General features: G+C 54.0%; 12 protein-coding genes across 12 annotated transcripts; 5 read left to right on the forward strand and 7 right to left on the reverse strand.

Moving 5' to 3' along the window:
* Positions 1–740: 740 nt before the first annotated feature.
* Positions 741–1,495, reverse strand: N657DRAFT_654665 (Got1-domain-containing protein; the record flags this gene model as incomplete). The annotated part of the gene is made up of 4 exons (XM_062794521.1): positions 741–1,040; positions 1,127–1,191; positions 1,332–1,358; positions 1,465–1,495. The coding sequence occupies 4 exons, from the start codon at positions 1,493–1,495 to the stop codon at positions 741–743; spliced, it is 423 nt and encodes a 140-aa protein (XP_062650011.1).
* Positions 1,496–3,614: 2,119 nt separating this feature from the next.
* On the reverse strand, positions 3,615–4,587 carry N657DRAFT_614827 (uncharacterized protein; the record flags this gene model as incomplete). Its single annotated transcript, XM_062790448.1, has 2 exons — positions 3,615–4,281; positions 4,340–4,587. The coding sequence occupies 2 exons, from the start codon at positions 4,585–4,587 to the stop codon at positions 4,098–4,100; spliced, it is 432 nt and encodes a 143-aa protein (XP_062650012.1). The 3' UTR covers positions 3,615–4,097.
* A 238-nt stretch (positions 4,588–4,825) lies between these two features.
* N657DRAFT_299671 (uncharacterized protein) lies at positions 4,826–5,713 on the reverse strand. The gene has a single exon (XM_062786676.1). The coding sequence runs from the start codon at positions 5,631–5,633 to the stop codon at positions 5,028–5,030; it is 606 nt and encodes a 201-aa protein (XP_062650013.1). The 5' UTR covers positions 5,634–5,713; the 3' UTR covers positions 4,826–5,027.
* Positions 5,714–5,799: 86 nt separating this feature from the next.
* Positions 5,800–6,634, forward strand: N657DRAFT_299709 (DASH complex, subunit Dad4). Its single transcript, XM_062786677.1, has 5 exons — positions 5,800–5,896; positions 5,953–6,009; positions 6,074–6,118; positions 6,180–6,264; positions 6,324–6,634. The coding sequence occupies exons 1-5, from the start codon at positions 5,894–5,896 to the stop codon at positions 6,350–6,352; spliced, it is 219 nt and encodes a 72-aa protein (XP_062650014.1). The 5' UTR covers positions 5,800–5,893; the 3' UTR covers positions 6,353–6,634.
* A 282-nt stretch (positions 6,635–6,916) lies between these two features.
* N657DRAFT_679215 (ARP5-like protein) lies at positions 6,917–9,420 on the forward strand (the record flags this gene model as incomplete). The annotated part of the gene is made up of 4 exons (XM_062796165.1): positions 6,917–7,097; positions 7,173–7,493; positions 7,550–9,318; positions 9,391–9,420. 4 exons carry the CDS (start codon positions 6,917–6,919, stop codon positions 9,418–9,420), a joined length of 2,301 nt encoding a protein of 766 aa, XP_062650015.1.
* A 912-nt stretch (positions 9,421–10,332) lies between these two features.
* Positions 10,333–10,957, reverse strand: N657DRAFT_654669 (uncharacterized protein; the record flags this gene model as incomplete). Its single annotated transcript, XM_062794522.1, has 2 exons — positions 10,333–10,770; positions 10,829–10,957. 2 exons carry the CDS (start codon positions 10,955–10,957, stop codon positions 10,333–10,335), a joined length of 567 nt encoding a protein of 188 aa, XP_062650016.1.
* Positions 10,958–16,290: 5,333 nt separating this feature from the next.
* N657DRAFT_643036 (transcriptional coactivator/pterin dehydratase) lies at positions 16,291–17,764 on the forward strand. The gene is made up of 3 exons (XM_062792462.1): positions 16,291–16,872; positions 16,936–16,998; positions 17,237–17,764. Exons 1-3 carry the CDS (start codon positions 16,522–16,524, stop codon positions 17,516–17,518), a joined length of 696 nt encoding a protein of 231 aa, XP_062650017.1. The 5' UTR covers positions 16,291–16,521; the 3' UTR covers positions 17,519–17,764.
* Positions 17,687–19,405, reverse strand: N657DRAFT_614837 (methylsterol monooxygenase). The gene is made up of 4 exons (XM_062790449.1): positions 19,175–19,405; positions 19,006–19,111; positions 18,802–18,945; positions 17,687–18,750 (listed from the first exon to the last, which is right to left on the reverse strand). The coding sequence occupies exons 1-4, from the start codon at positions 19,189–19,191 to the stop codon at positions 18,097–18,099; spliced, it is 921 nt and encodes a 306-aa protein (XP_062650018.1). The 5' UTR covers positions 19,192–19,405; the 3' UTR covers positions 17,687–18,096.
* Positions 19,406–20,331: 926 nt separating this feature from the next.
* On the forward strand, positions 20,332–22,522 carry N657DRAFT_654672 (NCA2-domain-containing protein; the record flags this gene model as incomplete). The annotated part of the gene is made up of 3 exons (XM_062794523.1): positions 20,332–20,348; positions 20,419–22,109; positions 22,173–22,522. 3 exons carry the CDS (start codon positions 20,332–20,334, stop codon positions 22,520–22,522), a joined length of 2,058 nt encoding a protein of 685 aa, XP_062650019.1.
* Positions 22,523–23,534: 1,012 nt separating this feature from the next.
* Positions 23,535–24,346, forward strand: N657DRAFT_569248 (ras-domain-containing protein; the record flags this gene model as incomplete). The annotated part of the gene is made up of 3 exons (XM_062788649.1): positions 23,535–23,567; positions 23,675–23,942; positions 24,027–24,346. 3 exons carry the CDS (start codon positions 23,535–23,537, stop codon positions 24,344–24,346), a joined length of 621 nt encoding a protein of 206 aa, XP_062650020.1.
* A 14-nt stretch (positions 24,347–24,360) lies between these two features.
* On the reverse strand, positions 24,361–24,854 carry N657DRAFT_300053 (uncharacterized protein). The gene has a single exon (XM_062786678.1). The coding sequence runs from the start codon at positions 24,766–24,768 to the stop codon at positions 24,514–24,516; it is 255 nt and encodes an 84-aa protein (XP_062650021.1). The 5' UTR covers positions 24,769–24,854; the 3' UTR covers positions 24,361–24,513.
* Positions 24,855–25,452: 598 nt separating this feature from the next.
* N657DRAFT_300118 (uncharacterized protein) lies at positions 25,453–26,406 on the reverse strand. Its single transcript, XM_062786679.1, has one exon. The coding sequence runs from the start codon at positions 26,092–26,094 to the stop codon at positions 25,702–25,704; it is 393 nt and encodes a 130-aa protein (XP_062650022.1). The 5' UTR covers positions 26,095–26,406; the 3' UTR covers positions 25,453–25,701.
* Positions 26,407–26,569: the final 163 nt, after the last annotated feature.

The raw sequence follows: 26,569 nt of genomic DNA on the forward strand, positions 1-26,569 counted from the left end.
GATGGATAGTTAGCGGGGGTTCCATTATGAGGCCAACCTTGCTCTTTTCTTTAGTGACGACTTGGAAGAGGAGGAGCTGTTAGTACAATAATAGACTCGAGCGTTGCGGGAAGAGGGATGACGCTGATTATGCGCTGTGAATGCCCGGAAGAGGAAGCCTCTGGACCAGAGGAAGCTCGATAATTCGATGCTGCAGGCTGTTTCGCAGCAAACATGGTCAGAGATCCAGAGGCTGCGGAATCGGCATTCTGCATACTATCAAATATTCATCTTGGCCCCTGTACTTGTTGGCTTGCTGGTACATCCAAGTTTGATGGTGTCGTGACCGGACCGTGCGTACAGCGCTATTCTGTCTCTATACCTGGTCCCCCACGGTTCACGTACAAAGAACTGCAATGAACGCCAGGACCACCCCCTTTCTCGAATCATGGGTTTAAGATCGCCCAACGCCGCAAGGGTGTCCTCGAGGACGAGCCGGCCAAGGTCCCTTAGAAAATTATGCCCTTCTTTTCTCTACCCCTTATCTTCCCTGGGCCGAGCGGTCTCGTTACCAAACCGGCACGATTGAAGGCCTCTCTGCCTCACCCCTCCCATGTATATCTATACCCATTCCCAAAAGGTCATCCATCTCTTTCGTTATAGCGATTGGTCGTACGTTAGCATGTTCCTCATCCCATACGCTCGCCAGCCAGCGCCTGCCGGAAATAAACCATGACGCATCTTTTAAACAGGCAACTCTTTTAAACAGGCAACTCGGCATTTCTCCGCCATCCCAAGCCCGCCCGGTCGAGTACCATGCCGATATATGGCCCCACCACGGGCACGTTGCGCGCGAAACCTGCGATGGTCCCGAGGAAGTCCCCAAACAGCACTATAATACCGTAGAGCTCGACCAGGAACCCGACCAGCGGCCAGCGCAGGAGGATCAGGGCTAGCCCCGCGAAGAAGGCCGCGGTGCCTTTGAGTTTCTGCTTGCGCGCGAAGAAGAGGGCGGTTTTTTGTGGGCCGATTATTATGGTTAGGCCGATTAGGAAGAGGATCTGTAAATCAAGAAGAGGAAAAAGGGGAGAGATGTTAGCGTGGTGTTTGAGTGAATGGAGGGAGGGGGGTGCGCAGGAAAACGGACATTGCCCATTGCTAGCATGGCGCGGTCGAAAAAGAGGAGAACGCCGCCTATGAGGAAGAAACCGCCTGGAATAAGAGGGGGTTCTGTCAGCTGGTTCTATGGGGTCGCATCGAATTTAGGGATCTTGGTTCGGTGGTTGTTTGAGCGGATGTCCTTGACAACGTCGGCTGAAAAGAGAACGGAAGATTCAGAGGGGTATGCGTACCGCCGGAGCAGAAGGCGACTCCAATTTCTGAAGGTTCATGTTAGCTTTGGTTCTGCGAGAGACATTGTGCAAATGCGCCGCCCTCTCCCAGGGAATTCTCGTGCATAATGGAAAGCGCATTGAGGAGTCGTACTTTGGGAATCTGATAACCACATGGTCGGCATCTCGTCTTGTGTAGGGACTGAGGAAGTACTCCTATACAGGGAAGGCAATTCAAATCTTGAACAAGGGCAGAAACTGGTTGAAGTGTACTCATAATATTTGTTGCGTCGCGCAGAAGACGGACACGAAATGGGCGAAGAAACCGCCAAGGCATAGATTGCCGCTTGGCGCTGACTGCCGGAACCCTGGTGCGGCAGGCAAGTCCCGCCTGTGGAAATGGTGGTCCTCATTGGAATGGTTGGACAACGAGGTCCCGCCAAGACGCAAAAGAGGAAAGTCGCAGGGTAAGAAACTTCGAATTCGAAGTAGCTCAGTACTCCGTACATTAGCGATATACGGAGGTCCCTACCAAAAGTCTTGCCCCACCGCCTTAAAATCACAGCGTTTCTGCTTGGCAGAGAACCCTCGTATAGCCAATCAGCTAAATAGTCGGTGCGGTAAAGTTCTGATAGGTACATCCGTACATACGAAGGTAGGGGGCTGAAATAACAGCAGTGGGTCCGGTACCGACAAGGGTAGTTGTCGGGTCTCTCTTTGTACCCCACCAACACAACAAAACGCGATCTCTTCAACGCGCCTCTTCAATGTGCCTCTTCTGACCGAGATGGAGCCCTCCGAAGATAATCCAGAGCTGCGACAAATCCGGCAGACTATAGACCGGATTGAGTAGCAGCAGCGGCTTCAACAGCAGCAACTTCAGCAACTTCTTCAGCGACAAGAGGAGCTTGAACGCACAATCCGACCTTCCACCCCTCCTGGGCGCGCCGGTGACTTGAATCGGGATCAACGCCGTGAGATACGCCTGCTACGAGAGATAGGATGCTCCTTGGAGAGGATCAAGACCTATACTGGGGCTACAATGGGCCAGGTTCGATATGCGATATCTGCAGCACAAGCAACTCCTCGAAACGATCTGGCCGGCATGGTATGTTAACTGCGGCCCAAATTGGCGAGCTTATTGAATTCATCACCTCTTCAAAGGAAGGTCGACGGATGCCGTGGAAGAAGCTACCTGAAGCAATGGGCTGGAATGTCACACATTACGCTGTTCGTTACGCGCTCCGTCGTGCTGGTTTCAAGAGATACGTCGCTCGTCGAAAACCACCAATCTCAGAGGCAACCCGAATCAAGCGGCTCGAGTGGTGTAAAGAGCGAGAGCACTGGACAGTTGAAGATTGGGCAATGATTCTTTGGAGTGACGAGAGCTGGATTACCGGTGGCCGGCATCACAAAACATACGTTACACGACGACCCGATGAAGAGCTTGACCCGACCTGTATCGTGGAACGGGAGCCTAAGCGGCGAGGTTGGATATTTTGGGGTTGCTTTCTGGGCATGCTGGCAAGGGACCTGGGATCTTCTGGGAGAAAGATTGGGGGTCGATCTCTTCGAAATCATACATCCAGCATACTATTCCTGTCATTGAAGGATGGTACAATCTCCACGAAGGGCACATCTTCATGCAAGATGGTGCCCCAGGCCACGCTACACAACCAACTAAACTGGAACTTCTTGAGAGGGGCATTGAAGTCCTGGAATGGCCACCATACAGTCCCGATATGCACCCGATCGAGAATGTATGGAACTGGATGAAGGACTATTTGGAGAAAAACGTCCCAGAAAAGATGGCATATGATCAACCTCGCATTGCTGTGAAAGAGGCATGGGAAAAGGTCCCTGAAGACTGGCTCTTAGAGTTAGTCCATAGCATGCCCGACCGCATTCAAGCAGTTATCGCGGCAAATGGGCTCTATACTAAATATTGAAGTAAATGCAGTATGGACTGGAATGCGTCGATTGCAATATTGGGAGAAGGGAAGAGGTACAAGCGAGATACCACTGTCGGTACTGGACCCGCTGCTGTTATTTCAGCCCCCTACCTTCGTAATTTGGGGTTTGGCTCTAGCGTCTTGGCGAGACCTTGGTATCCAGCAGCCATTGGAACAAACTTCCCTCCATACGGATCGTACTTTCTCCGATTTTCTCGGTGCTTGCTTTTGAACTCAGCCCCATCGACCACTAAACGCAATATGTGAGGAGGTCTGTTGGCATTGTTTGAGCTCAGGTGACGAACTTCAATAGAGGCATCCCAAAGGATAAGATTATGTCCGACCATTTCTTGGTCGAGGTTCCTAGACGAGACATTCGTCGCTAATTCAAACATGGAAGATGAGGATTGCCAAGTCGTGTCCTCGACGAAGAAGGTAGGTGATGTTTTCCTGTCTCCTTTTCCTCAACGAGTTTGCCGCGACGGCTCCAGTTCTGCTGGAGCAACCGAGCTTGGTTCTCCCCCATACTCGCTCGGTGGTCTGTCGAAATATCACAAGGCACATAACAATCTGATCACGATTAAGCCGGAGCGTCAACTGTCATCTTGCGGCCGAGAGGCAGCGAGTGCGTAGTTGGGGTTTGACTTTGTTGGTCGTACACACGATTACAAATATGCTGTTGAATGAATGTACCCTCGTCGCCGTGATCCTGACCCTCGCCATGCCCGCCCCAGTCCCATGCAACTGTAAACGCCGGGCTTGTTTCACAGTTCCTGGAGGCATTACGAGACAATGCCCCCAACTCAGCGTCTCGTAGGAACGCGTGTCCTCCCCGTTAGCCCGTCACATGCCGGAGGTATTCCCAGATTGGCAACGGTGGCCAGCCGAAGATGCTCGAGCCCGTGACGACGAGGGCGGCGAGAACCGACATGAGACTCGCGTACCAATACACCGATGCCTTTTCCTTCCCAAGCATAAACTCATTGGCCCCCGTCAGGACTTGGCGCCACATTGGCTTTCTAACAACCGAAGATCAGTCAGCGTCCGTTTCGAGCCATGGGATTCAGCGAGGCTCACTTCGCATATTCGTCATGGCGGGGATGATGGGTGGGCACTGGCAGAATCGGGGCATTCGTCGGCAGCAGTGGTATGTTGGTTTGCACACTCGAGGGAGTGCTGGTTCCGGCCGGGGTGAAAGAAGTATGTCGTGCAAAATCCTGCGTCTGAGTCGGGGTGGGTGTCTCTTGGGTGGACTGCCGAGTCTGAGTGGGAGTGGGAGGGGGAGTTTCTTGAGTGGACCGGGGCGGAGTTGCGAACGGCGACATCACCTCCATTGTCGGTTGATGGATGTGACGGGTTGAAATATGAAATGATGCGTTCCGTATTTGCTCGGCAGTGCGACGTTGCTCTAAATAAGCATGACCGGATGTTATCAATACACTTGCGAGTGTTAAGCTCAGCTGTTGATGCCCTCAGACAACAGCAGAGTGACAATAGTGGAAGAGCCGTCTACAAAAGTGTCTGTCCGTGTGCTGATAATGTACTGTACCGGCCGGGCTCTTTGGCGTACGGCAGGTGCGATTGGTTCCGAGTCCGAGTCGTTCAGACAGGCGGGAGCGATACAGACTCAGACTCATCGGTGGAAGCAGCAAGACAGGCAGCTGTGCTCCTGCCCCGGTTGAGCGATAGTTGCGATGTCTGAGAACCCAACACGGACGAAACGTCCCTATCCCACCAAATGCTTGTCCCCAGTATCCAAGCCCGTTTACTTGAGGACCGTATGGGCGCCTCTCGCCTCCAAGAATTGCTCGCCTACGCCCTGCGGCAGATTCCGGATCATAGCAAACACCTCACGATTATGATAGCGCATCCTCGTCTTGGGGTCCATGTAGGGCGCGGGCAGACCCGTCACGTCGCAGTAGTGTTTCAGCGGAGCCAGGCTGGGCGCGCTCTCAATGTTGGTGTAGGTTGCTGTGGGCGCCGAGGACGCGCCGTTGGCCGGCTTGGAAGATGCAATCAGTGACTTCTCGAGGACGAGCTTGGACAAACTGCGCGAGGCCTGGGCCAAGTTCGGCTGCAGGTTCGGGGTGCCGCCGGCCGAGGGGTTCGCTGGGGTTGAAGTGCCGCTCGTTGAAAGACCGTCGTCGTCTCGCGGCGCGGGAGTCGCAGCGCCGCTATCGTCCTGTGGGGTGGCGATGACAGAAGCTTCCTTGCGAGAGGCGTCGCCCAGGATGGTCTTAATGTTCTTGTTGCGCCGGATGTTGGGCCGCCACTGCGGATTCCGGAAGGTCTTGTGGATCGAATGAATGTCGAGCTGCTCCATGAGCGCTTGATGTGCGGCCTGCGCCGCTTGAGCTTCGGGGTTGGACATTGTTGGGCGACTGGTGTAAGCGGTCGTGTTCTTCTGTTTTCTTGAATTGACGATGGCTATGCGGTGGAGAGTGATTGCAGCTAATCTTCACTTCTGCCCCTCTCACCGCCGACACATAAGCCCCAGATACGTCACACTGTATTAATACTGTGTGCTTTCAAGTGGGGCCTTGGCTCTGATGATGTTCCATGGAGTCGACTCAACAACAACAGCAAAAAGTAAATGCAAGAGTTCCGCCAGCGAGATAGAAATCTAATAGGATGGTATGAGACCTCCTATCATCAGGCACTGCGTCCAACACATTGCTAACCCAACGAAGGAGAGCCCACACGAACACCAGCAGAACTTGCTGCTGTCGCGCATCATCACCAACGTCGTACGCCAGATCGGTGTTAAGGTCTAGTCAGTTACCATGCTTATTTATCATTTCGCATTGATAGGAGAAGTTGAACGAGGCTATCGTGGTGATGAATAAGACTCTGCAGGTAAGAGAAACTCCCTCGGTGTCACACTATGACTGAGAGTCGCATGCCTGACATGTTTCAGGAGATCAACAAAGAAAACATGAACATTGAGCTGGTGGCCCAGATGTTCAAGAACTACCAATCCAATGTGCTATTTCATTTGGAAGGCGAGTACGATGAAGGTTTACGAAGAAGAGCACCTACTGACTCCACTCCTATGTACTAGCAACCGACAACTTGAAGGAGCCAGTATGAACGAGAACCCCTTTTGGGAGTCGCTTGTTGGTTCTTGTGATGATGGTCCAGCAAGATAGTGGGCCAGAGATAAAAACCATTAGCCAATGGATTACGTGAGCTTTTGGGACACCTATCCTAGCTGTATTTCGTAAAGACCTGAGGTGTCTGAGTGAATCGAGATAATCTGGTATTGACACTCTCACTCATGTAGACATCGAGGTGGTCGTCAACGTATTCCTGAGGTTTAGGTACATGTAACAATACCTCATACCCCGTTAACCACATGGCTGTTTACCTTGGCCCCACACTGTGCGCTGCGCCGTCCGACGCATGTCCCACAGTGAGACGCGATCCCTGAGCTTGGTTCGATGAAGCATACTTACATAGCAACCGGCAAGCTGCGCGGCAGCAATTTCTTGCGCACTTGCAATCCTCTCAATCTTTGCCACAGACGGGCAGCAACTTGCGGCACGCAGGCCCGCGCATATCAAAACAATGAACCGTCAATAGAACATTACCACCAACCATTCTGTCAACGAGTGCTACCTTAACCATTTGGCAGTTTTGGGCCATTGAAGGAGCATGGCGCCCTCTGCGATAGACGAGACGGTCAGCCGAAGGGACGCCTGGCAGAACCTTCCCCCGCCAAACGTCTACCCGGTCAAGGAAGCCAAGTTCGAGAAATACCTACCGCCACAAATAGACGGGAGGGAGCGGGCGCTGGCTCAGCCTGCGGGACAGGCGGCCATCGTCATCGACAATGGTAGGCAGCCCAAATCCCCTGAATCGCGTAATGTTTGTTTCCCAATAGTACTGACGAACTGATGGCGTTATGCAGGCTCGTCTGCGGTGCGTGCAGGCTGGTCCTTCGAGACCAAGCCACGGCTCGCCATACCGCCTATCATGGCCAAGTACCGCGATCGCAAAGCGAACAGGACCTTCTCCTTCGCCGGCCAGGATTGCTATGCCGACACTACTGCACGAGGACACATCCGTAACGCATTTGAGGCTGGCACTGGCATCGTGAGCAACTGGGACGTCATGGAGCACGTCCTCGACCACGTCTTCATCAAGCTCGGCATGAACGGCGCAGAGGGAGGTATTGACATGCCCATTGTCATGACAGAGGCTGTCGCCAACCTCCCATACTCGAGGAAGAGTGGGTTCATGCCACATCACCGCCCATTGATTGCATGTGTCGCTGACTTCGCGTAGCCATGAACGAGACCATCTTCGAATGCTATGGCGCGCCGAGTGTCGTCTACGGCATTGACTCGCTCTTCTCATATCGACACAACCATGGCAAGACGGGCCTTGTCGTCTCTTCGTCCTACAGCGCAACACATCTGATACCAGTATACGACTCCAAGGCCATGCTGTCGCAGGCGATAAGGCTGAACTGGGGTGGATGGCACGCCGCCGAATACCTCCTCAAGCTCATCCGACTCAAATACTACACGGGGTTTCCCGGTAAGCTCAATTCCTCACAAGCCGAGCAAATGGTTCGGGACTTCTGCTACGTGTCGTTGGATTATGATCAAGAAGTCGCGCGCTACCTGGACTGGACCGGGCTAGAGGACAGGGAGCGCATCGTCCAGTTCCCCTATACAGAAGAAGTGGTTATTCAAAAGACCGAAGAGGAACTGGCGCGGATTGCGGAGCGGAAAAAGGAGAGCGGGCGGAGGCTGCAAGAGCAGGCCGCCAAGATGCGCCTGGAGAGGCTTATGAAGAAAGAGCAGGAACTCGAGTACTACAAAGACGTCCAGCGCCGGTTAGTGGATCAAAACAAGAAGGAGACGAAGCGCATACTGGATGAAGCAGAGCTTAAGGACGAGGCGGCCTTGGAGCGAGTGATTCGGGAACTCGAAAAGTCCATCAAGCGCGCCCGTACAAAAGACCTCGGTGGCGAACAGGAGGAGGAACAAGAGGTCCCCGACTTCAGCCTCCTCGATGTGCCAGACGACCAACTGGACGAAGCGGGCTTGAAGCAGAAGCGTCAGCAGCGTCTGCTCAAATCGAACCACGAAGCCCGGGCGCGAGCCAAGGCCGAGAAGGAAGCTGAAAAGGCCAGGATAGCAGAGGAAGCCCGCCTCGACGAAGAACGGCGGACCAACGACCTCGAAGGCTGGCTCGAAGGAAAGCGCCAGGCCCGCCTCGCCAAGCTCGCTCAAATCAAGGACCGCGAGCGGCTCAAAGCCGACCTGGGCAACCGCAAATCCCTCGCCAGCCAGATCCGCATGAAAAATATCGCCAATCTCGCCTCCGACGCCCCGACTGGCGCCGCCGGAAGCCGCAAACGCCGTCGGGGAGGCGACGACGACGATTTTGGCGCCGACGACGCCGACTGGGGCGTGTACCGCAGCGTCGCCATTGGCGCCAATAAGGGCGACAGCGATGACGAAGAAGACGGCGAAGAAGACCTCGAAGCCGCGGTCCGCGCCCTCGAGGCCGACCTCCTGACCTACGACAAGGACTTCTCTTACAACGAGACCCTCGACGCCCAAAAGGATTGGTCTAAGTCGCTGCTGCACGCCTTCCGCTACGGCCCGCGGCCTTTCGACCCGTCCTCGCCCGCCGAGACCCACCGCCTGCACCTCAACGTCGAGCGCATCCGCGTGCCCGAGGTCCTATTCCAGCCGACCGCCATCGCGGGCATCGACCAGGCCGGCATCGTGGAGATTGCGGGGGATATCCTCACGCAGCGACTGCCGTCAATCCCGGGGCTGGAGAAGGCGGCCAGGGACGAGGTTTTGAGGGACGTCTTCCTCACGGGCGGGAATACGCTCTTTGAGAACTTTGACGAGCGCCTCCGGCGTGGGCTGACGGCCCTGCTGCCTGCGGGCGCGCCGCTCGCTATTCGCCGGGCGGGGGACGCCGTGCTGGATGCGTGGAAGGGGGCCGCCGGGTGGGCGGGAACGGAGGAGGCGCGGCGGACGAGGGTCACGCGGGAGGAATGGCTGGAGAAGGGCGGGGACTATATCAAGGTGAGAAGTTGACGGACATAAAATTTTTTTGGTCCTTCTTGGCGAGATTGCTGACTTTGTTCGCTTGGGCAGGAGCATGATTTTGGGAATGCATTTGCTTGAAAGGTCGTCGGGGAGGATATACGGGGACGGCCTCTCTCTAGCCTTAGCAGGGGGGAGAGAATCCACGGAAGCCTCCCCCAGTCTCGGTGCCCAGTGCGGTAGACCAGACGGTATACCTGTCGCTTAGTTCAGCAATAGGAGTTTTTCGGCGGCAGGTAGGTCGGGTTAGGGGGATAAATGGACTTGGTGTGATTGATGTGCCTTGCTTAGTGTCTCTTGCTATGTGTATAGGGAGGCTGTCGAGTATGGGCCCCTCCGGATGCTGTGTGCCTCTCGCGACGCTGCGGCTCAGAATCTCGACTCCAGTTCGAAACCCCAACAACGGACTCGGGCGTGCGCCGTCATGACACGCCCTGGTCCATCAGCAGCGAGCGAGCTCAAGTATGCTCAGAAAGCTACTTCAAAAGGAAAAACGGCTACCAGTTAGTGAAGAAAAGGGCCTGTATTGCGATCTTTCCATATATCCAAACAGACCGTACCCCTAGCAGGGCGACATATGCGGCGGGCAGTTTCCTGAAAAGACTATCTCATAATTATCATAACCCTCTCCACAACCTCAGCGTCTTCTCCGCTCAAACAACAAGACGCAACAAACACCTACGTACACCAGTCACACAGCTGGAAGGAAAAAGCCGGCCCTCAACCAGCCACAATCACCTGCGCCAACACGCCTGACCGAAGATCAGAACGCCGAAAGGGAAGTGCCTGTAGCAACCTCCTGTCTCCTGGGACAAACCCTAATCACCCGACCTTCGCCGGGTGACACGACCCCCCAGAGAACCCCGACTGGCCCCAGGAGAAAAGCGTCCCACCAGGCCCTTCACCACACGCTCACGGGCCACGTCAGCTCGAGATTAATCACAGGCGGGATTCAATGTCCCAGACCAGGCTGTCCAGACTGTCCAAACTGTCCTACATTGGCGCGGCAGGCAACCCATCCGGCCCGCCGTCCGACTGCAGCTGCCGCGTAATCTCCTCAGCGGTCCTCGCATCGTCGTCGGTGCGGGCGGGTGCGTAATTCTCGTTGCGACTGAGCCCGGCAACCGCCTGGGCGGCCACCTCGAGCGGATTCGAGCTTGGTGCGGGAGCGGCGTTGGTTTGAGGCGCTTCAGGACCCCCGGAGGTGGGCTGTGCCGCCTGGTTGCTGGGGTGGGCAAGGTTGATGCCCGCGGGCGGCTGGGGGTATTCGCCGTGGGTGTCGAGCAATCGAGACTGCAGGCGAAGGACATAGTCCCGTAGCGCATAGTTCTCGGCCTGGAGCGCCTTGAAGGTGATCTCCATTTCGCCGTAATCTCTGACTTGCTGCTCGAGCTTTTTGATGTATCCCTCCTTGCGTTGACGGAATGCCCTCTGTAGTACGGAACGGCTCAGTCAGCATTTTTCGTAAGATAGGGGCCTGTTTACTAACTTGAGCGGCCCTGTTCTGAGCGGCGCGTTTGGATTGAGATAATTCCCTCTTGGCTTTCCTCCCGTCCGCTGCTTCTCCAATCTGTGCTGGCCCCATCGCTGGAGCAACAACCGCAGAAGGGCCTGACATGACAACGGCCGGGTTTGCTTGCGGCATACCAGGGCCGGGGGAAATCATGTTGGGGGCAGGCGCGTTAGATGGGGCGGCTGCAGGCTGCTCGTGGCTTGCTCGCAGTTCCGGATGAATCTGGGCCTCGCTCTGTGGATTTTGAGATTGGCTATAGCCATGCGGAAAAGAGGGCGCAGTTGAACCGGACGAAATCTTATTAGCCCCGGCCCCTTCAGGCGCCGGCTGCGAGTGATTCGCAAAGTTAAGAGGTTGGTAGAAGGGGTGATCTGGCTGAGCAACTGTAGGTGCTGCAACCCCGGGACGCTCGCGGGAACTCTGCTCTAATAGCAAAAGGGGTGTCAGTACGATAAGAAGAAGAGCAAATAAGATTGGGAGTTGTCTATGTGATGGGGAATAAAGAGATCTTATCGGGGTGCGGAAGGGAAGCACATGAATGGAGCAAGTCGTCTGTTTGATCAAGTTGACTGGCGTAAGTTGTTAAAGGAAACCCGGCCTGCAACTTAAACGCCAAAGGGCCAGGGGTGACATTCGGAGTCTGGACTGTAGGAAAGGAGTACATGTAACTCGAGAGGAGTCATGCACCGGGATGCGCCTGAAGTCTTGGGAATTGTGTCGACAGATTATAAATCCGATCGGGACCGCCGACAATGGGGTTCTAAGGTGAGAAGCGGCAGGAGTGTGTTTCTCACATTGAAGCGCTACTTCTTCGCTGTCTCTGAAACCCTATGTTCCAGTTTGTTCAAAGCTTGGAGCTGGAAGACATATGTGTGACAAGAGAGACGTTAAGGCAATGGAAGAAGGGACCGCACTGGCGTCTTGGGCGACTTACACCGACGATGCGGCGATGAGGTGCGCAGAGTCTAATTGGTAACTGAGGGGAATTAGGTAAGAAAGACGGCGGGTGAGGCAGGGATGGGATGCAGCGGTTCTTGTACCCCAACAAGCGGAGCAAAGCGCCGGGGGTCCGTAAGGGTAGGACATCAGGGGGGTTGGGAGTTGATTTGAATGGCCCTCCGGGATGATGGTACGTGGAGACCACCGGCCGATATCTTGAAAGGATGTGTGTTAGGCAGGGCCATTCCTTTTGAAGAGAGGAAAGGTAGCTATCGTCTCGATGACAGATTGCTGTCATGGATGGAGTGGCGCTTGGAGATGGACGCGGCGGAATGCAGAGTCGGCCTAGCCATCCTCTTGATATTCCATCGCCCTTCCAGGTTGTGGTTCGATATCGTCACTCAAAACTCAATGCATGTTGCAGGCTGGCGACAATTGCTGGAGAGTCCATCGTTGTCCATGCAGTGCATGAGCTTGAGCGCCTTCCCATGTAGGTGGTGCCGCTGCGAGGGCATACCCCCAAAGCAGACTGCAAGCTGAGAACGAAAAGCGAATCACTCACCGAGCTTGATGTTGCTGGACATCTTCTGCACCTCGTAGTCTGACTCAGCAAGGGCGTGGCCACCGAGAATTCCCAGATTGAGCTTGGGCTAAACAACTCCTTAGGTAAGAACTATTTCTGGCTGCAAATGGTCTTGTCCCAACGTTATGTCAGCATCGGATCGAGATCTCTGAGTTGGATTGACGGCGCCAGTTCATGAGTGAGAATGCGCCGTAACTGGAGGCTAGCTTACCAGTCTGGGGAACGAGAAAGCCGAATGGCCGATCAAGATGCGATGCAACGAGTCTTCCTCCTGCTGCATTGATGGATTGTTGTAGGTTTCTGGGAGCCAGTGGGTGGACGGAATACAGTGCTTTGTCAGCAGTTGTTTGATTCCGTGAACTTTCACGCGATGGGTGGAGCCGAGCAGCGGATGCGCAACGGCATGGCCCACATTCACAGGCCGTCGGGTCTTGGCTTCCATTCAAGCTCAACTTTTTCCGAGCCGGCGAATGGCGCCACCCGGATCACCTGAGTCGCGACTCAGAAATGCTTGGCATCGTACGGAGGTACTCCGTATAATGGGTCCCTACTTGTTTCCTCTTCAAGACGTCTCTATTTACGAAGGTAGCGGGCTGATAATAGCAGTGGGTCCGGTATCGACGGCGAGTTCTGGGCTATTGGATGAGAGAAACTGCTGAGAGCGCCCGAGCGGCAACTAAGCTGCGTAGATATAATATGAAAGTAGATACCATATAGTGATATAAAGTATTATTATTATTATTATTCATATACCGCTATGCTCTAGGGCTCGCCGGACCCTCTACCGTCTATTACAAAGGAAAACTATGCCTGCAAGGCTAGACTAAAAACCTTTGTCTTTGTCACGGCGATTGCGCCGTGCCTGCCAGGACCCATGGGTGGAACCCGGCATGTGGAAAGCACGGGCCCCTGTGGGTTGAAGATTCTGCACCTCGCTGCCGCGAGATCTGTTCGTAGCTCCTCGAGCTACGTCTTGACAATCAAGCCTGCCCGTACCTGACGGAATAGAGCCCAGATTGTAGCTTAGCACGAATACAACTGCCATTGGACTATCAGCCTGTCCCGCCCGTGACAGTCTTCTCTATATTAGTCTGAAGTCCTAATCTATCTAGAATAGCGAAAAGAAAGGTGCAGATAGCTAATTAGGCTGTCGAACTAGCATAGTTCTAGCTGCTAGCTAGCCTATACTTCAGGAGCCTCCTAGAGTATAGTAGCTACCTAAATCACCACCCTTAAGCCTTCTCTCCTTGTTCTCTTACTTGTCGAGAGCTCTATACAAATCTCTCTACGAGCGTATCTCTATAGCCGGCTAGGTCCTTAGCTTCGGTGGTTGGCGGCACCATACAGCTAAGTATTGTACTATCTCCCTGCCCAGGCCACATTCGTAGTAGGGGATAGGTGTTCGAGAGACCTTAGCTCGGAAGAGGAAGTCCTTAAGGCCTATTGTCACGGCGGTCAGATGGATAATCCAATGACAATTGTATTTGGGCTAAGCTACAGTCTGTAACGGGCTTGGCCCGTAAAGGCCTCGGCAAACTCTCGGCCAAGACTCGAGATTCGGTGGACTTCTATCTTGTTCGATATCGGCGCACAGGCTAAGGATGTGGAGGTATAAGACGGCAGATATCTTGCATAGTCTTTCACTCTTTTTCTTCTTCTCTCTCCATTCGAGACAAACTCGTAGAGTCGTCACCAGCTAGTTGCAATATACTCCTGAGACAGTTACACTTAGAAGCAGTTATGGAACCTATTACAGGTCTCGTTAACTAGCTGACTAGGAGGCTAGTATCTTAGAAGAGGCCTTGTTGTAGGCCTAGTTGCAGGCCTAGTTGCAGGCCTTGTTGTCAGCTGAGAGGGCTGAGGAGTCAGGAGTGTAGGATTCTGGAGCCTGTCTTCGAAGTCGGCTAGCCTCTTGTTAAGATTAAAGGTCTAGTAGAGGAACCTACGTTTCGGCCTCAAGGTGTCGGGTTGAAGGGGCCTTGTAGGCCCCGGCCACTATCTATAGACTCCTGTTCTGGGCCTTCTGGGAGTCTTTTGCAATGCCCAATGGCTGACCTCCAATGGGGGTAGGCTGGTAGAAGCTTGAAGCTCTATAGGCTAGGGTACTGCGAATGCACTTAGTATAGGCCTTTCTAGCCTTGGCTAGAGCTAGGCCTTAGATCTTAGCAGCTATTCTAGATAGTGCAAAGTCCTGTGTTCTCGCTTTCGTTCAATAACTTCCCGGTAGGCCTTCTAATCTAGCAAGACTCCAAGGAACCGGCTAGAAGGTATAGGCTATATAGCGTCGAAGCCTTAGCTCTATAGGTAGGTCAGGTTGACTGGGTTTGGCTATTGCCTTTGGCCTTATTGGCGTGGATCAGCTCGCTCTTTTCTCCGGTAAAGACTATCCCTCTAGACTCTGCCCATTGTAGGCAGGTCTTCCAGGCCTTCTTCTAGTACCAGCAATTGGCCTAAGGCCCTCGGCCAAATCCTAGGAGGTTAGTATCGTCTGCAAAGCTCACTACAGCTATTCCTAGATGCTTTCCTTCAACGCCCTATATAGAGAAGCAATAAATAATAAAAAGGATTGTCACGGGCAATGCCCGTGCCAGGGTTAGGGTTGTATTCCATGTAGATTAGATAAGGCAAGCTCACTGGAGTGGGTCTTGCGTTGCCATCCTCTTGGTCTGTGCGCAGCCCCACCTTGCCCTGCAGGGTTTTCCCACGGCTGCGCACAGCCCACAGAGTTCTGGTTCCTTGTGCGATCTTAGCAATACTACCAGATCACCTAGTATTGCCTGTCACCACCCGTGATAAGGATCGGGGATAGTAGGGAGCCCTGTGGGATCCCAACCTTGATTGGTATAGGCTTTATAGCTTGGCTGTCAAAGTAGAGCGTAGCCGTTCTACCTTCGAGCCAGGCCTTAGTCTACCGCACTAGCTACCTAGAGAAGCTGCAGACCCAGAGAGTATCTAGTAGTCTTGTATGGTTGACTATATCAAAGCCTCTAGATATATCTAGCTATAGTAGAGAGGTAGTTGCTCCTTGTCTCTAAGCCTCCTGAATCTGAGTAACTACTTGTAACGGTCTCAGGTAGTATATTGCAACTAGCTGATGACGACTCTACGAGTACACTGAACTTGGAGAAGAAAAGGAGAGACGACAGACTCTGGTAGCTCGCAAGCATACTTATCCTCGTCGGCGCGCTGGTCTGAGCGCGTTGCTAGAAGGTTCGGTGTGCTGTGGGGCGAGTGGGAATAGCCTCATCAGGGGTCTTGGTATCGGCCGAGAGTCGCCGAGGCTCGCACCGGGCCCAGCCCGTTACACTACTAGCTGTATAGCTAGTTCATTAGATCAACTAGCTCTATTACCCATCTGCTCATTAGGTAGTAGGCTATTTGTGACGAATCTCGAAGGCCAAACTTCTGAAAAAGACTGCTAAAGGTTATAACTTGTCAACAGGGTGAAATTCGGTGAAGCCAAAAGGTTTACAATAAGTGCACAAGCAAATATCTCAATAGTTGGTGTAGCTAACTGCTTGTATTGCTTACTGAGGAAGCTACCGTGATGCCCGTAGGCCTAGAGATCGTAGACTATATATACCTCCTTTTCCCATTGTCCTTGGGGAGCGCTAGGAGCGGAGGTCGCTCCCAGTCCGCTGGGAGCATTCGACGCTCCCATCGCTCCTAAATGGAGCGAAGACAGGACTTCGCACTGCCCTCGTGATTGGCTATACCCATATCCGAAATGATTGGCTTGGGACGCTCCCTTCGCGCCCCTTCGGGTCTGCATGCGGCTATATCCGTGACAAGTGGCCTTCCACAAACCTTTCTCAGGCCTGTAGATATTTATGGAATATATAACGTGTTTTATCAGCGAATGCACCATATCAGCGAGTGCACTCGCTGATAAAACACGTCAGAGCTTTATAGTACCTTCTAGAATCTGAAATTGAAAATAACATCCGGCTATTATGGCTGCCTGTATCGTAACTCATAAGGTGGAGAAAAAGCCTTAAGCTGCTATTACAGCCGATAGCAGTTGTAGAATACGGTACTAGCTCCCGCTCTTTGCAATATATCGCGGTAATTACCTCCGTACATCTGTCTTGGAGCTCGATTGGTCCAAGACTTGGTGGAAATCAACTACCTCCGTCGGCCATCAGCAATGAGGCCTTCACGTCTTTCAAGAGTGAGCCCAGCATCACTCGCATTTCCCAGCTTGAAGCGGTCAACACAGGATTTTATTCCCATCAGCCGTGCATCATCACCACTCGTTATTCTCGCCCATCGACAATCTTCCTCCCCTCTCATCCTCACCCGGATTCTCGCCATCACAACCGCCCACATGAGCACCGGCAGCAAGCAACAGCCCAGGTTCTCGGCCGGCTCAGACCTGGCCGCCCTCGAATCCACACTCTCTCCCTTGCTTACATCCAATGGAGGACGGTGGAATCTCACCATGGACGGCGAGGCACTCGAGCGCGAGTTCAAATTCAAGACATTTGCCAAGACATGGGTTAGTATGAACTACGACCTGGAGTGTCATTGTAGAGGACAATACGACTGACGCAGTCCTTAGGATTTCATGACGGCCGTTTCCTTGCAATGCAAAATCAAGAACCATCACCCAGAGTGGTCCAACGTGCGTCTCACCTGTGGAATTTTGATCCAAACCCTATTTCCACTTCTTAACCGTCCGTTGTTGCTGTGACAGCCTTCTATGACTATATTTCCTCTTCGTACCCGCCCGATCCCTCATCTCACTCTTCTTTGTCTCTACCCTCATTTTCCTCATCAACCTCCCTTGCCACATAACCTCTCCTACTCAAAGTCGATTACCTCCCCGTGGCCCCCCCCTCTGACTAAACATGCCCACATAGGTCTTCAACACAACCTTCATCCGCTGGACAACCCACCACCCAAAGGGCCTCTCAGCAAAGGACATCGAGCTGGCAGCGCAATGCGACCAGCTGGCCCAAGACTTTGGCGAGGTCGCCGAGCAGGAGCAGCAGTCAACACAGCCATCGCCGTCTCAACCAACAGGGAGAGGACCGCAGCAGCAGCAGCAGCAGCAGACTGGTGGGACAGCAACATGTGGGCTCGCTGGGCTGGCCGCCAGGGCGGTTGGCTCGGCCGGTGATTGCTGCGTGCCGAGAAAGTGAATAATATCAATGGATACTTGCGTCCGTGCCTGCCAAACACCAACCACCGAGCTAGGTCGGGGAGGGAGCGGCCTCACACAGAGCGTACAGGGCGGCAGCCGGAGGCGCTGTGGGGTGAAATCGGGCGGGTTTGTACGTAACTGTTTCGTTAGGTGGGATCAAAAGACTGGGAACGTACCTATGCAATGCAATGCCATTACGGAGTATACACGTGTACAATACCATACAAACGGATGATGGGTGGGCGTTTAATACTATTAATGATTATCATGCACTGCCAGCCGACGAACGTCCTTGCCCAAGACTGCGCCGTCCACTTCTGCCTGCCTTTCCATAGTGGCCAGTGATAGTAGTAGTCTACTTATTGTGTATACCCCCGGGTCTCGTGTGCTATCGTCGCGTCACAAACGTCATAAGTAGATTGGTTCCAATCCCTGTCTTCACAACTTGCCAATAACATCATTGACAAACCGCCTGGCTTGCACACTCAATCCCCACGCGAGAATGCTAAAGTCAGTCAGTCGATGTCCGTTGACATCCTCAGCGGGCCCACGTCCGCCAAAAGGAGGAAGCGGTGATTATTGAGCCTTCTTGGCCCGTATCTCGGCCAGCTTCTTCTCGCGGCGCCTCTTGCTGGCGGCCTCGCCGGCCTCGGTGTCGAGAAAGTAATCCCACCAGCGGAAGCTTGAGGCGTAGTTGCCAATGAAGCGCTCGTGGTGCAGGTCGTGGTGGTCGGCGCCAGCCCAAAAGGGCAGGATGTGGCGCAGGCTCCAGGGGAAGTCGTAGCCCGAGTGGGCGTCGATGGCCTGGAACAGGCGCAGCACGATCCACAGGTACATGGTGATGAGGTGCAGCTCGCCCGTGAGCGAGACCCAGACGATGGGCGACCCGACGATACCAAAACCCAGAAGCATCACCTCGATCGGGGACGCGTACTCGGCGGCGAGTCCGAAAGGCGCGCTGTACGTGTGGTGCAGCTTGTGGATCGCCTTGTACAGCGGGCCGTAGTGCAGCGCCCTGTGAAACCAATAGTGCCAAGCGTCCTCGATGACGAAGAAGATGGCAATCTGCATCGCAATCTTCCACGCCGGCGGGAAGGGAACGCCATAGTCCATGCCGAAGTAGGTCGCCAACGGGTGGAACAGCCAGATCTGGGGGAGCTCAACTGTGCAGTGGCTGAGCAGGACGAGCGCCGCGCACTCCCACTGTTCTTTCCATGTCGGCACCTTGGTCTGCCAGTGGGTTAGCAACGACAGAAAAAAGCAGGACAGGCAAGAACCGACATTCTGCAGCTTGTACTTGTTGAAGTAGGGGATCGCGTCGATTATCATCCATGGAAGTGACCTCCCGAAGTAGACGATCTCGTGCATGACGAAGCTCATGATACCCGTGGCGACAATATCGTTCTGCATCCAGAGGTACCAGGACTGCGGATCGAGTTAAATTGTTTTGCGTTGTGCGATGGGGCACAGGCGGAGTGTACGTACGGCCCACAGGCGCTCGAAGACGTTCAGCTGAACATTGTATTTGGAGACTTCATCGAAGACGGCCGTGAGGGAAGCCGTTGAGCTCAGACCAGTGATGGTCGAGTTCCTGCAGCAGCCTGTCAGTTTCATCTGTCGCAGAGACGCCCGTGATCAGGGAGCCACTACTTACAAAACCGCAGACGCCATGGTGGCGATGAAAGTTGGGTGGTGATGCGCAGTTGTAGCGCGGTATATGGAAGAGGGAAAATGGACAACGCGAGCCCGGAACTGGCAGGCCGAACGTAAGAAGGGAAGAAGTCCGCCTCCAAGGTCGATACTCCGTTGCAAAGGTGATGGTGAAGGGGAAAGAGCAGCATCCGTGTCAGGGGTGAATGGGATTTTTATCGCCTGGAATTGGCGGTCGCAATCTCAAGGATCTCAAGGTCCATCGAGCCAATGGCACCAGAATCGGCCCACACGCGTGAAGGCGGGATTCCGCTTCCCGAATACGCCAAGTGGGGCAGTTGAGAGCACTCATTGGCTGGTGCAGATCAGTTGAACTGCTGAGCAAAGCTCCGGCAGCTCGGTGCCTGCCAAGCTTGAAACAGCTGGTAGGTGCATGCATGCAACAACCTGTGATTCACAAATAAACACCATGCAGTATCCAGTATGTCTCTGGCGGCAAAAGCAGGTTCCCTCTTCATGTTTGTTTGAGCCACGTCATCAGTTAAGTTAAGAAACATAGTCTTGTGCTTTACGTTAAGCTGCTGCAAATGGATATCTTTTAATCGATTCAGTTTCTATGCAACTATGCAGTATTCTGATATCAGCACGGTGTCAGAAGTTTGTTTGAACTTGAAAAAGCTGGGGTCATATGAGATCATGGCCCAGTTTCAGTCGAAAGGGCAACAAGAGCCACCCAGACAGGTCTCTGCATTTCACGTGGACATCCATCCGTTGTTTGTTTTCTCCGAAACTCAACCATCTGAGGGCGAAGGAATGAGATAAACTGTTACCACTCACGCTTTATTCGGCAATTCCGCTAACAACGGCAACTCTGTCTCTAGGACAGAATGGTGTCAGCCCAATATCTTAGGCGATAACCCAACAAACAGATTTTCTCTGGCTCCAGAAGAACCAACATCTCCTCGCTCCACTGTGGACTGATCAACTGGTTTTCCGCCTCCGGAGCTCGCAACATCCGAAACCAACTAGATATCCTGATCGGCTCATTGGCTCAGCCACGCAAACTCGCCACTTTGACGCGCACTTCTTGAGCAAAGCGGAATCGCATTTCCACTCCGGCGGCGGGACGTTCCTCAGCCCCAATTGGAGCATCACACCACAATGTCGATAGTGGCCGAGTTAGTACTATCCCGGCAGATCTCCGCTGAAAAGCGCACAACATTAACCTCAACTTCTCCCGCCTCTCAGTCAGGTCCGCCGTCTAGACACACGGATTGACCGCGTCTCTCTGGTGCCCCTGACACACGGGCCGGATCACGATGGAGAGCTGCAAGCTGTAGACGCCGCCACTGCTGCTTCGGCACTCACCTCGCCCCGCGTCAACGAGCTCCTGGGCATCGTCAAGGCGCTGTCATCTGGCTCCGTCTCGGGTGCCCACCTCTCGTCCCCACGGATCCAGAGGCTACTGCGGCAGTCCGGCTTGACGGGCGAGCTGCCGTCCGTCGAGTCGTTAGAGGCAAAGAGCCAGTATGAGACTGACGTCGAGTGGCTGCTGGTGGGCAAGGCCACCGTGCAGACGTATGGCCTCCTGATGAGCACCCTGCTTGACCAGATCCTTCCGCTGAGCGACGACATCTGGTACTGGGACGAGGTATTAGGCTCGTACTCCCACAGCTTCTTATACACGGTGCAGACGTCGCCGTTGCGCATGTGGAAATGGTCCAAGGACGTCTACTATGAGAGCGTGGATCGCTTCCAACGGCTGTATCGAGATGAGATTGTCGGACAGGCATGGGAAGCAGAAGAGGTGTCATCGGCACCGCACGATGCGAGCGGACAGCGCCGCAAGCCCCAAGGATTCAAGTCCTTGTACCCTTACTTGTCCAGACACTGGCGCCAGTTCTATGGCATTGTAAGGCAAAGCGTCGCTGACCGATCCATCGCGGATATCCAGCGCAAGATTCTCTCCCGCGTGGACATTGGCCGTTCCGAAGCCCGGCAGAAACAGAAACGGCTGCGGAGACTCCGGGAGATGACGGCGACTGGACTAGGCGTGCTCTTGGACGAGGGACTCAACTTCGGCATCACCGAGGAGACATATAGCGACGAGTGGAAGGGCATGCTGGAGCGGAGCGTCGCCCTCATGGACATGATCCTACAGAGCGTCCTCTTTTTAGACCTCTCCGTCTCGGAATTCGAGGACAAGGTCTTTGCAGGCGTCGAAGAAGACCCTGAATTGTCGATCCACATTGAGGATTGCCATCCGGCCGAGAGGCCGGCAGTCCTTGCGCGGCGGCTGCTCGGACTGCTTCAAAAAGGATTACCGAACCATAGTGCCGCCATGGCAGGCCTCGCTCGCCAGAATGGACGGCCGTCAAGGCTTGTCAGATACTGGCTGCCGGCAGCGGCCCTCCTTGTATCCTCCTCTACAATCCTGCGCATACTAGTCAACAGGCAACAAGACATCGTTAACTGGATTCGAGACTTTGGCGCGACCACACGCGACTTCTGGTTCAACTGGGTGGTGGACCCCATCCGCAAGATCATCGGCACCATCCGGCACAACTCCAACAGCGAAATCTCCGTCATGAGCCGAGATAGCCTGAGGGCGGACCGGGAAAGCTTGGAGCGTATGGTGGTGGAGTTTGCGATGGATAATCCCGACATCGCCGTGGGAAACCCGTCCATCACCGAGCACGAGATTGGCGAGATTCGGTCCAGAGTGAAGGAGGGAGACGTTACACCCGTGTTGAAGGCATACGAAAAAGACCTGCGTCGGCCGATTGTGGGCGCTGTAAGAGGGGAATTGGTACGGTCGCTGCTTATCCAGGTGCAGAAGACAAAGGTCGACCTCGAGGTGGCCATCAGTGGCATTGATGCGCTGCTCAAGAGCCAGGAGTTAGTATTCGGCTTTGTCGGGCTGACTCCCGGCATCCTTGGTGAGTTCCATTCATGTCAGCGCCCCTCCTACTATTTTGTCACCTAACGTCTCTTCTTGTCAGTCTCGATCGGAGTTATCCAGTATCTCAGGACCCTCTTCGGCAGCCGGAAGGGCCTGCGCCGGGGACGGCGGGTCAGACGCAGCGTGCGGGTGCTGCGTAAGATTGACAGGATACTCTCCGAGGCGACCACGTCGCAAAACAATATCATCTCGTACCGAGACCATGGCCTTCTTGTCTGCGAAGTCCACGTTCTCCGAGGGCTGGCCCATGACGCGCTCCCTGGCGATGTCGAGAAGGAGTTCATCGAGGACCTGGATGAATTGGCGAATCTGAAGGGAATTCAGGTGCAGATGAAGGCGCTAGAGAGGATACGGTGGGCGTACGCCGAGTGGTTGGGGGGAATGAGGTAGTCTTCTACAAGTTTATAACATGCTTGTCATCTGGCTTAGCGAAGCATTTGGGAACGTATGGAGCCTAAAAGCATAGCACGTCAAAATGGAGTTGGGATTATTCATGTTGCCTGTTCCGCCACGAACATTGTTCGAGCTGAAGTGCCATTGCCGTCGACAAGTTGTCAGTTTCCTCCTGACATGTGTACATGGCGATCTGGTACGGTAACTACTGTAGGTACGGAAGTAAAGGTACAGTAATAATAATGGAGTAAGGATAAGTGGGTCGGCTCACTGACTTGACGATGCCCTGGGCGGGTTATTGCTGGGGCCAGAATGCGCCACTTCAACTCTGTCTCGTCACGAAACCAAGGCTCCCATCCCAAGATGCCAAGAACCTTCGACGTTCTGCATTGCATCTGAAACGACTTGTTGCGGCTCACATCCTGCAAAACGACGAGGGCTCTTGTTGGCATTTCCTTTTCGATTTGCGCCGCTGAGACCATCGAGGATTTACTTGCGGCTGAAAAAGGGCCGCACCATTGAATCAACCTCTTTCTGGCCGTGGTCACTTGGGAAACCGGTGCCTTGATTCTTGGTTCCAAGCTTCCGTCTTGTAGGTGCGTCAGCCGTCCCCGTCCTCCCCGACTGTGGCTCTTACCGCCGCTGTTTGTGTTGGTCTCCGGTACAAGTCACATTTAACTGGTTGAGCGGGCCATTTTGCCGCGGAGTCTCGGGCCAGCATCTTGGGGCGTCGCATCCACCATCGCATCAGCACAAAGCCACGTACCATGCAGGCGCAATACTAACTTGTGATACGGCACTCTTCCAGCTCGACCTTGTCGCACCCTACGCCGGACGTGCGGAACGCCATTGAGACAGCACTTTTGGGTCTTGTTGCATACTGCAGCAGACACGCCGAATCTGTCACGACCTCCGTTCCTGCACTCGAGTTCACTTCACTTCGCCCCGGCCTCCCTGACTATCGAAACGATCCGATTTGTAGCCGGCGCTGCCGCCTCACACCTGCACCATGTCGTCGAGTAACAGGAACTACGACTTCCTGGTAAATGCGGCCTCTCTTATGCAGCAGTTGTCATCGCCCCTCAATGCTACGGATACGGCGCAAGCTGCGGTGTCGCACAAGATGCTGACAATGTCCTCTCTAAACAGATTAAGCTGCTGCTGATCGGAGACTCGGGCGTTGGCAAGTCATGCTGTCTGCTTCGCTTTAGCGAGGACTCGTTCACCCCGTCCTTCATCACGACCATCGGCATCGACTTCAAGATCCGGACGATTGAGCTCGATGGCAAGCGGGTGAAGCTACAGATCTGGGATACGGCCGGGCAGGAGCGGTTCCGGACAATCACGACGGCGTACTACCGGGGCGCGATGGGGATTTTGCTGGTCTACGACGTGACCGACGAGAGGTCATTCAACAGTGCGTCACCAAAGATACACGCCGCTACAGTCTCCTTCCTTCGCAATTATTCTGGCTGACGGGGGGACTAACCAAACACAACAGACATTCGAACCTGGTTCGCCAACGTGGAGCAGCACGCGACAGAGGGCGTCAACAAGATCCTGATCGGCAACAAGTGCGACTGGGAGGAGAAGCGGGTTGTGTCGACGGAGCGAGGCCAGCAGCTGGCCGACGAGCTGGGCATTCCCTTCCTCGAGGTGTCGGCCAAGACCAACCACAACATCGACCAAGCGTTTTACAGCCTTGCGGCCGACATCAAGAAGCGGATCATCGACACGTCGAAGCCCGAGCAGGCCGGTGCCGGGCCGGCGGTGAACGTTGGAGAACAGAGTGGGGGTGCCAGCGGTAAGGGGTGCTGCTAATCACGTGACCGGAGAGAGTGTAAGGTGTCTGGGATGGGGGGCTGTGGCTCATCAGAGGGATTGACGCGGGATGATTCATGACAGTTATGCTCGAAAAGCAGTTGGCTGGGCCCTTGCTCCTTGCGACAATCCTTTCTAGGAATTACCCAACCCCGCCTACGTCCGCTTTACCGAGCTTCATACAACGAGCCCCAATAATTCCGATCTTGAAGACCCAACATTGCGATCATGTTTCCAACACGGATTCGACGAAGGTCGGGCGATGATTTGGTGCCGGTTGCAGCATCGACGGAAAGATGGAGACGGCGAGACGGAGGAGATGGGGAAGATGGGGAAGAATGGAGGTGTTGCTCGGGTTGGGAAAGGGCCAAGGTGAGGTAGACATGCTTGCTTATGCCCGCCTGCTGCTTTGCGCGCTCCATCCCAGTTAGACACTTAGATGGGAACCTTGGTCGCCCTTTCTGATTTTTCTGTGCTGTTTGTAGAGGGACATTGCTGTTTTCGGCGGAGGGATGGAGCAGCCGGCGAGCGGGCTGGCAGCAACCTGGGCAGCAGGACAGAGAGCAGGGACCAACCCTGGACGTGGGGAGCAATATTATCTGGGCATGGAGTTTGGGGCTTTCCTTTTTGTATTCATGTTTGGTACTAATACATTACCTCTCGAGCTCATTCTTTTCTGCTGGGACGTTTTTTGAGTTAGGTGTTTGAGGAACCTGAAAATGTCTTCCTGATATAGGCGGTATGTTTGAGCTGCCAGTTCCCTGTCAAACATGGTGGTGAAAGACAAGCAACCTGAAAAGGGGCAGTAAACTTGCTTGGTCGAATGCGTATTTGTACACATGTTGTGCGATACAGGTGAGATTACGGTACTCACTGTAGTGCTCAAGTTTGTTTCAAGATCTGATGCAGTTCACACCGTTTATTTGTAGAGAGGCCAGTTATATTCTGAAGACCGAATGAGGATAGCTATATCTACTAAAATTTTGAACATTATTATTATTATTATTCCTATACCACTGTGCCCTAGGGCTCGCCGGATCCTCTACTACTAATTACGAAGGAAAATCATGCCTATAAAGCTGGACTAAAAACTTCTGTCTCCTCTATACCAGTCTGAAGTCCTGAATCTACCTACTACAGCGAAAAGAAAGGTGTAAATAGCTGACTAGGCTAGCGAACTAGCCTAGTTCTAGTCGTGCAGCTAGCCTATATTCCAGGAGCCTCCCAGAGCATAGTAGCTACCTCATCACCTTCCTTGCAAGCCTTCTCTCTTTGGTTTCCCATCTGTCGAGAGCTCTGTACAGGTCTCTCTGCGAGCGTATCTCTATAGCCGGCCAGGTCCTTAGCTTCGGTGGTTAGCGGCACCACACAGCTAAGTGTTCCACTGTTTTCCTGCCCTGGCCGCATTCGCAATAGAAGGTAGGTATTCGAGAGACCCTGGCCCAGAAGATGAAGTCTTTAAGGCCTATAGCGCTGGTCTGGGCCTGGGTTAATAGAGAGCTCTCGGTCTTCGTGAGGCCCTCGTGCCTTTCTAGTGCCCTTTTGTCACGGCGATTGCGCCGTGCCTGCCAGGACCCATGGGTGGAACCCGGCATGTGGAAAGCACGGGCCCCTGTGGGTTGAAGATTCTGCACCTCGCTGCCGCGAGATCTGTTCGTAGCTCCTCGAGCTACGTCTTGACAATCAAGCCTGCCCGTACCTGACGGAATAGAGCCCAGATTGTAGCTTAGCACGAATACAACTGCCATTGGACTATCAGCCTGTCCCGCCCGTGACACCTTTCGTCAAGTTTCGGCCAATGACAGATCGGCTGGTTGTACGGTGGGTAGGGTGTGACGGGCACCACCCAAGGGCTGGTCAGCTCGCACATACAAGATCGATATTGCTACAACGAGAGCAAGAGCTAGATGACAGGAATGGGCGTGCAACCAGACCTTAAGTACTGGAGCAGAGGCCTATGCGTAAGCATGACCATAGACGTATGATCAGACCCTATGACGTATGCATAACCGCAAGCATATGACATAACTATGAGAACAGGAACGGGGAATCCCGTGACATAGGGCCTAGCTCTGGGCCCTGTACCGTTGTAGTCGATTAATGATTTCTTGGGCCCACTTAGCCTTCCAGGCCTTATTGAGAGCTCTGTAGAGTCTTTGCCTTGGGCTCTCCAGGCTGCAATAGTCTCTGTAGCTTCTTCGATTGCTAGAGGTTGCATTGGCC

This window comes from Parathielavia appendiculata, assembly GCF_033297405.1.
Source record: "Parathielavia appendiculata strain CBS 731.68 unplaced genomic scaffold N657scaffold_3, whole genome shotgun sequence".
In the NCBI taxonomy this organism is placed as follows: domain Eukaryota; kingdom Fungi; phylum Ascomycota; class Sordariomycetes; order Sordariales; family Chaetomiaceae; genus Parathielavia; species Parathielavia appendiculata.

Coding starts and splice junctions, on each gene's coding strand:
- N657DRAFT_299671 (XM_062786676.1), bottom strand. CDS start 5,633: ATGTCCAACCCCGAAGCTCAAGCGGCGCAGGCCGCACATCAAGCGCTC.
- N657DRAFT_643036 (XM_062792462.1), top strand. CDS start 16,522: ATGAGGCCTTCACGTCTTTCAAGAGTGAGCCCAGCATCACTCGCATTT. Junction 16,873..16,935: donor AGACATTTGCCAAGACATGG/GTTAGTATGAAC, acceptor CGCAGTCCTTAG/GATTTCATGACGGCCGTTTC. Junction 16,999..17,236: donor ATCACCCAGAGTGGTCCAAC/GTGCGTCTCACC, acceptor ATGCCCACATAG/GTCTTCAACACAACCTTCAT.
- N657DRAFT_300118 (XM_062786679.1), bottom strand. CDS start 26,094: ATGGCAGTTGTATTCGTGCTAAGCTACAATCTGGGCTCTATTCCGTCA.
- N657DRAFT_614837 (XM_062790449.1), bottom strand. Junction 18,946..19,005: donor TCTTCGAGCGCCTGTGGGCC/GTACGTACACTC, acceptor CTCGATCCGCAG/TCCTGGTACCTCTGGATGCA. Junction 18,751..18,801: donor ACAAGTACAAGCTGCAGAAT/GTCGGTTCTTGC, acceptor ACCCACTGGCAG/ACCAAGGTGCCGACATGGAA.
- N657DRAFT_300053 (XM_062786678.1), bottom strand. CDS start 24,768: ATGGAGCGCGCAAAGCAGCAGGCGGGCATAAGCAAGCATGTCTACCTC.
- N657DRAFT_299709 (XM_062786677.1), top strand. Junction 6,010..6,073: donor CGCGCATCATCACCAACGTC/GTACGCCAGATC, acceptor TCGCATTGATAG/GAGAAGTTGAACGAGGCTAT. Junction 6,265..6,323: donor TGTGCTATTTCATTTGGAAG/GCGAGTACGATG, acceptor CCTATGTACTAG/CAACCGACAACTTGAAGGAG.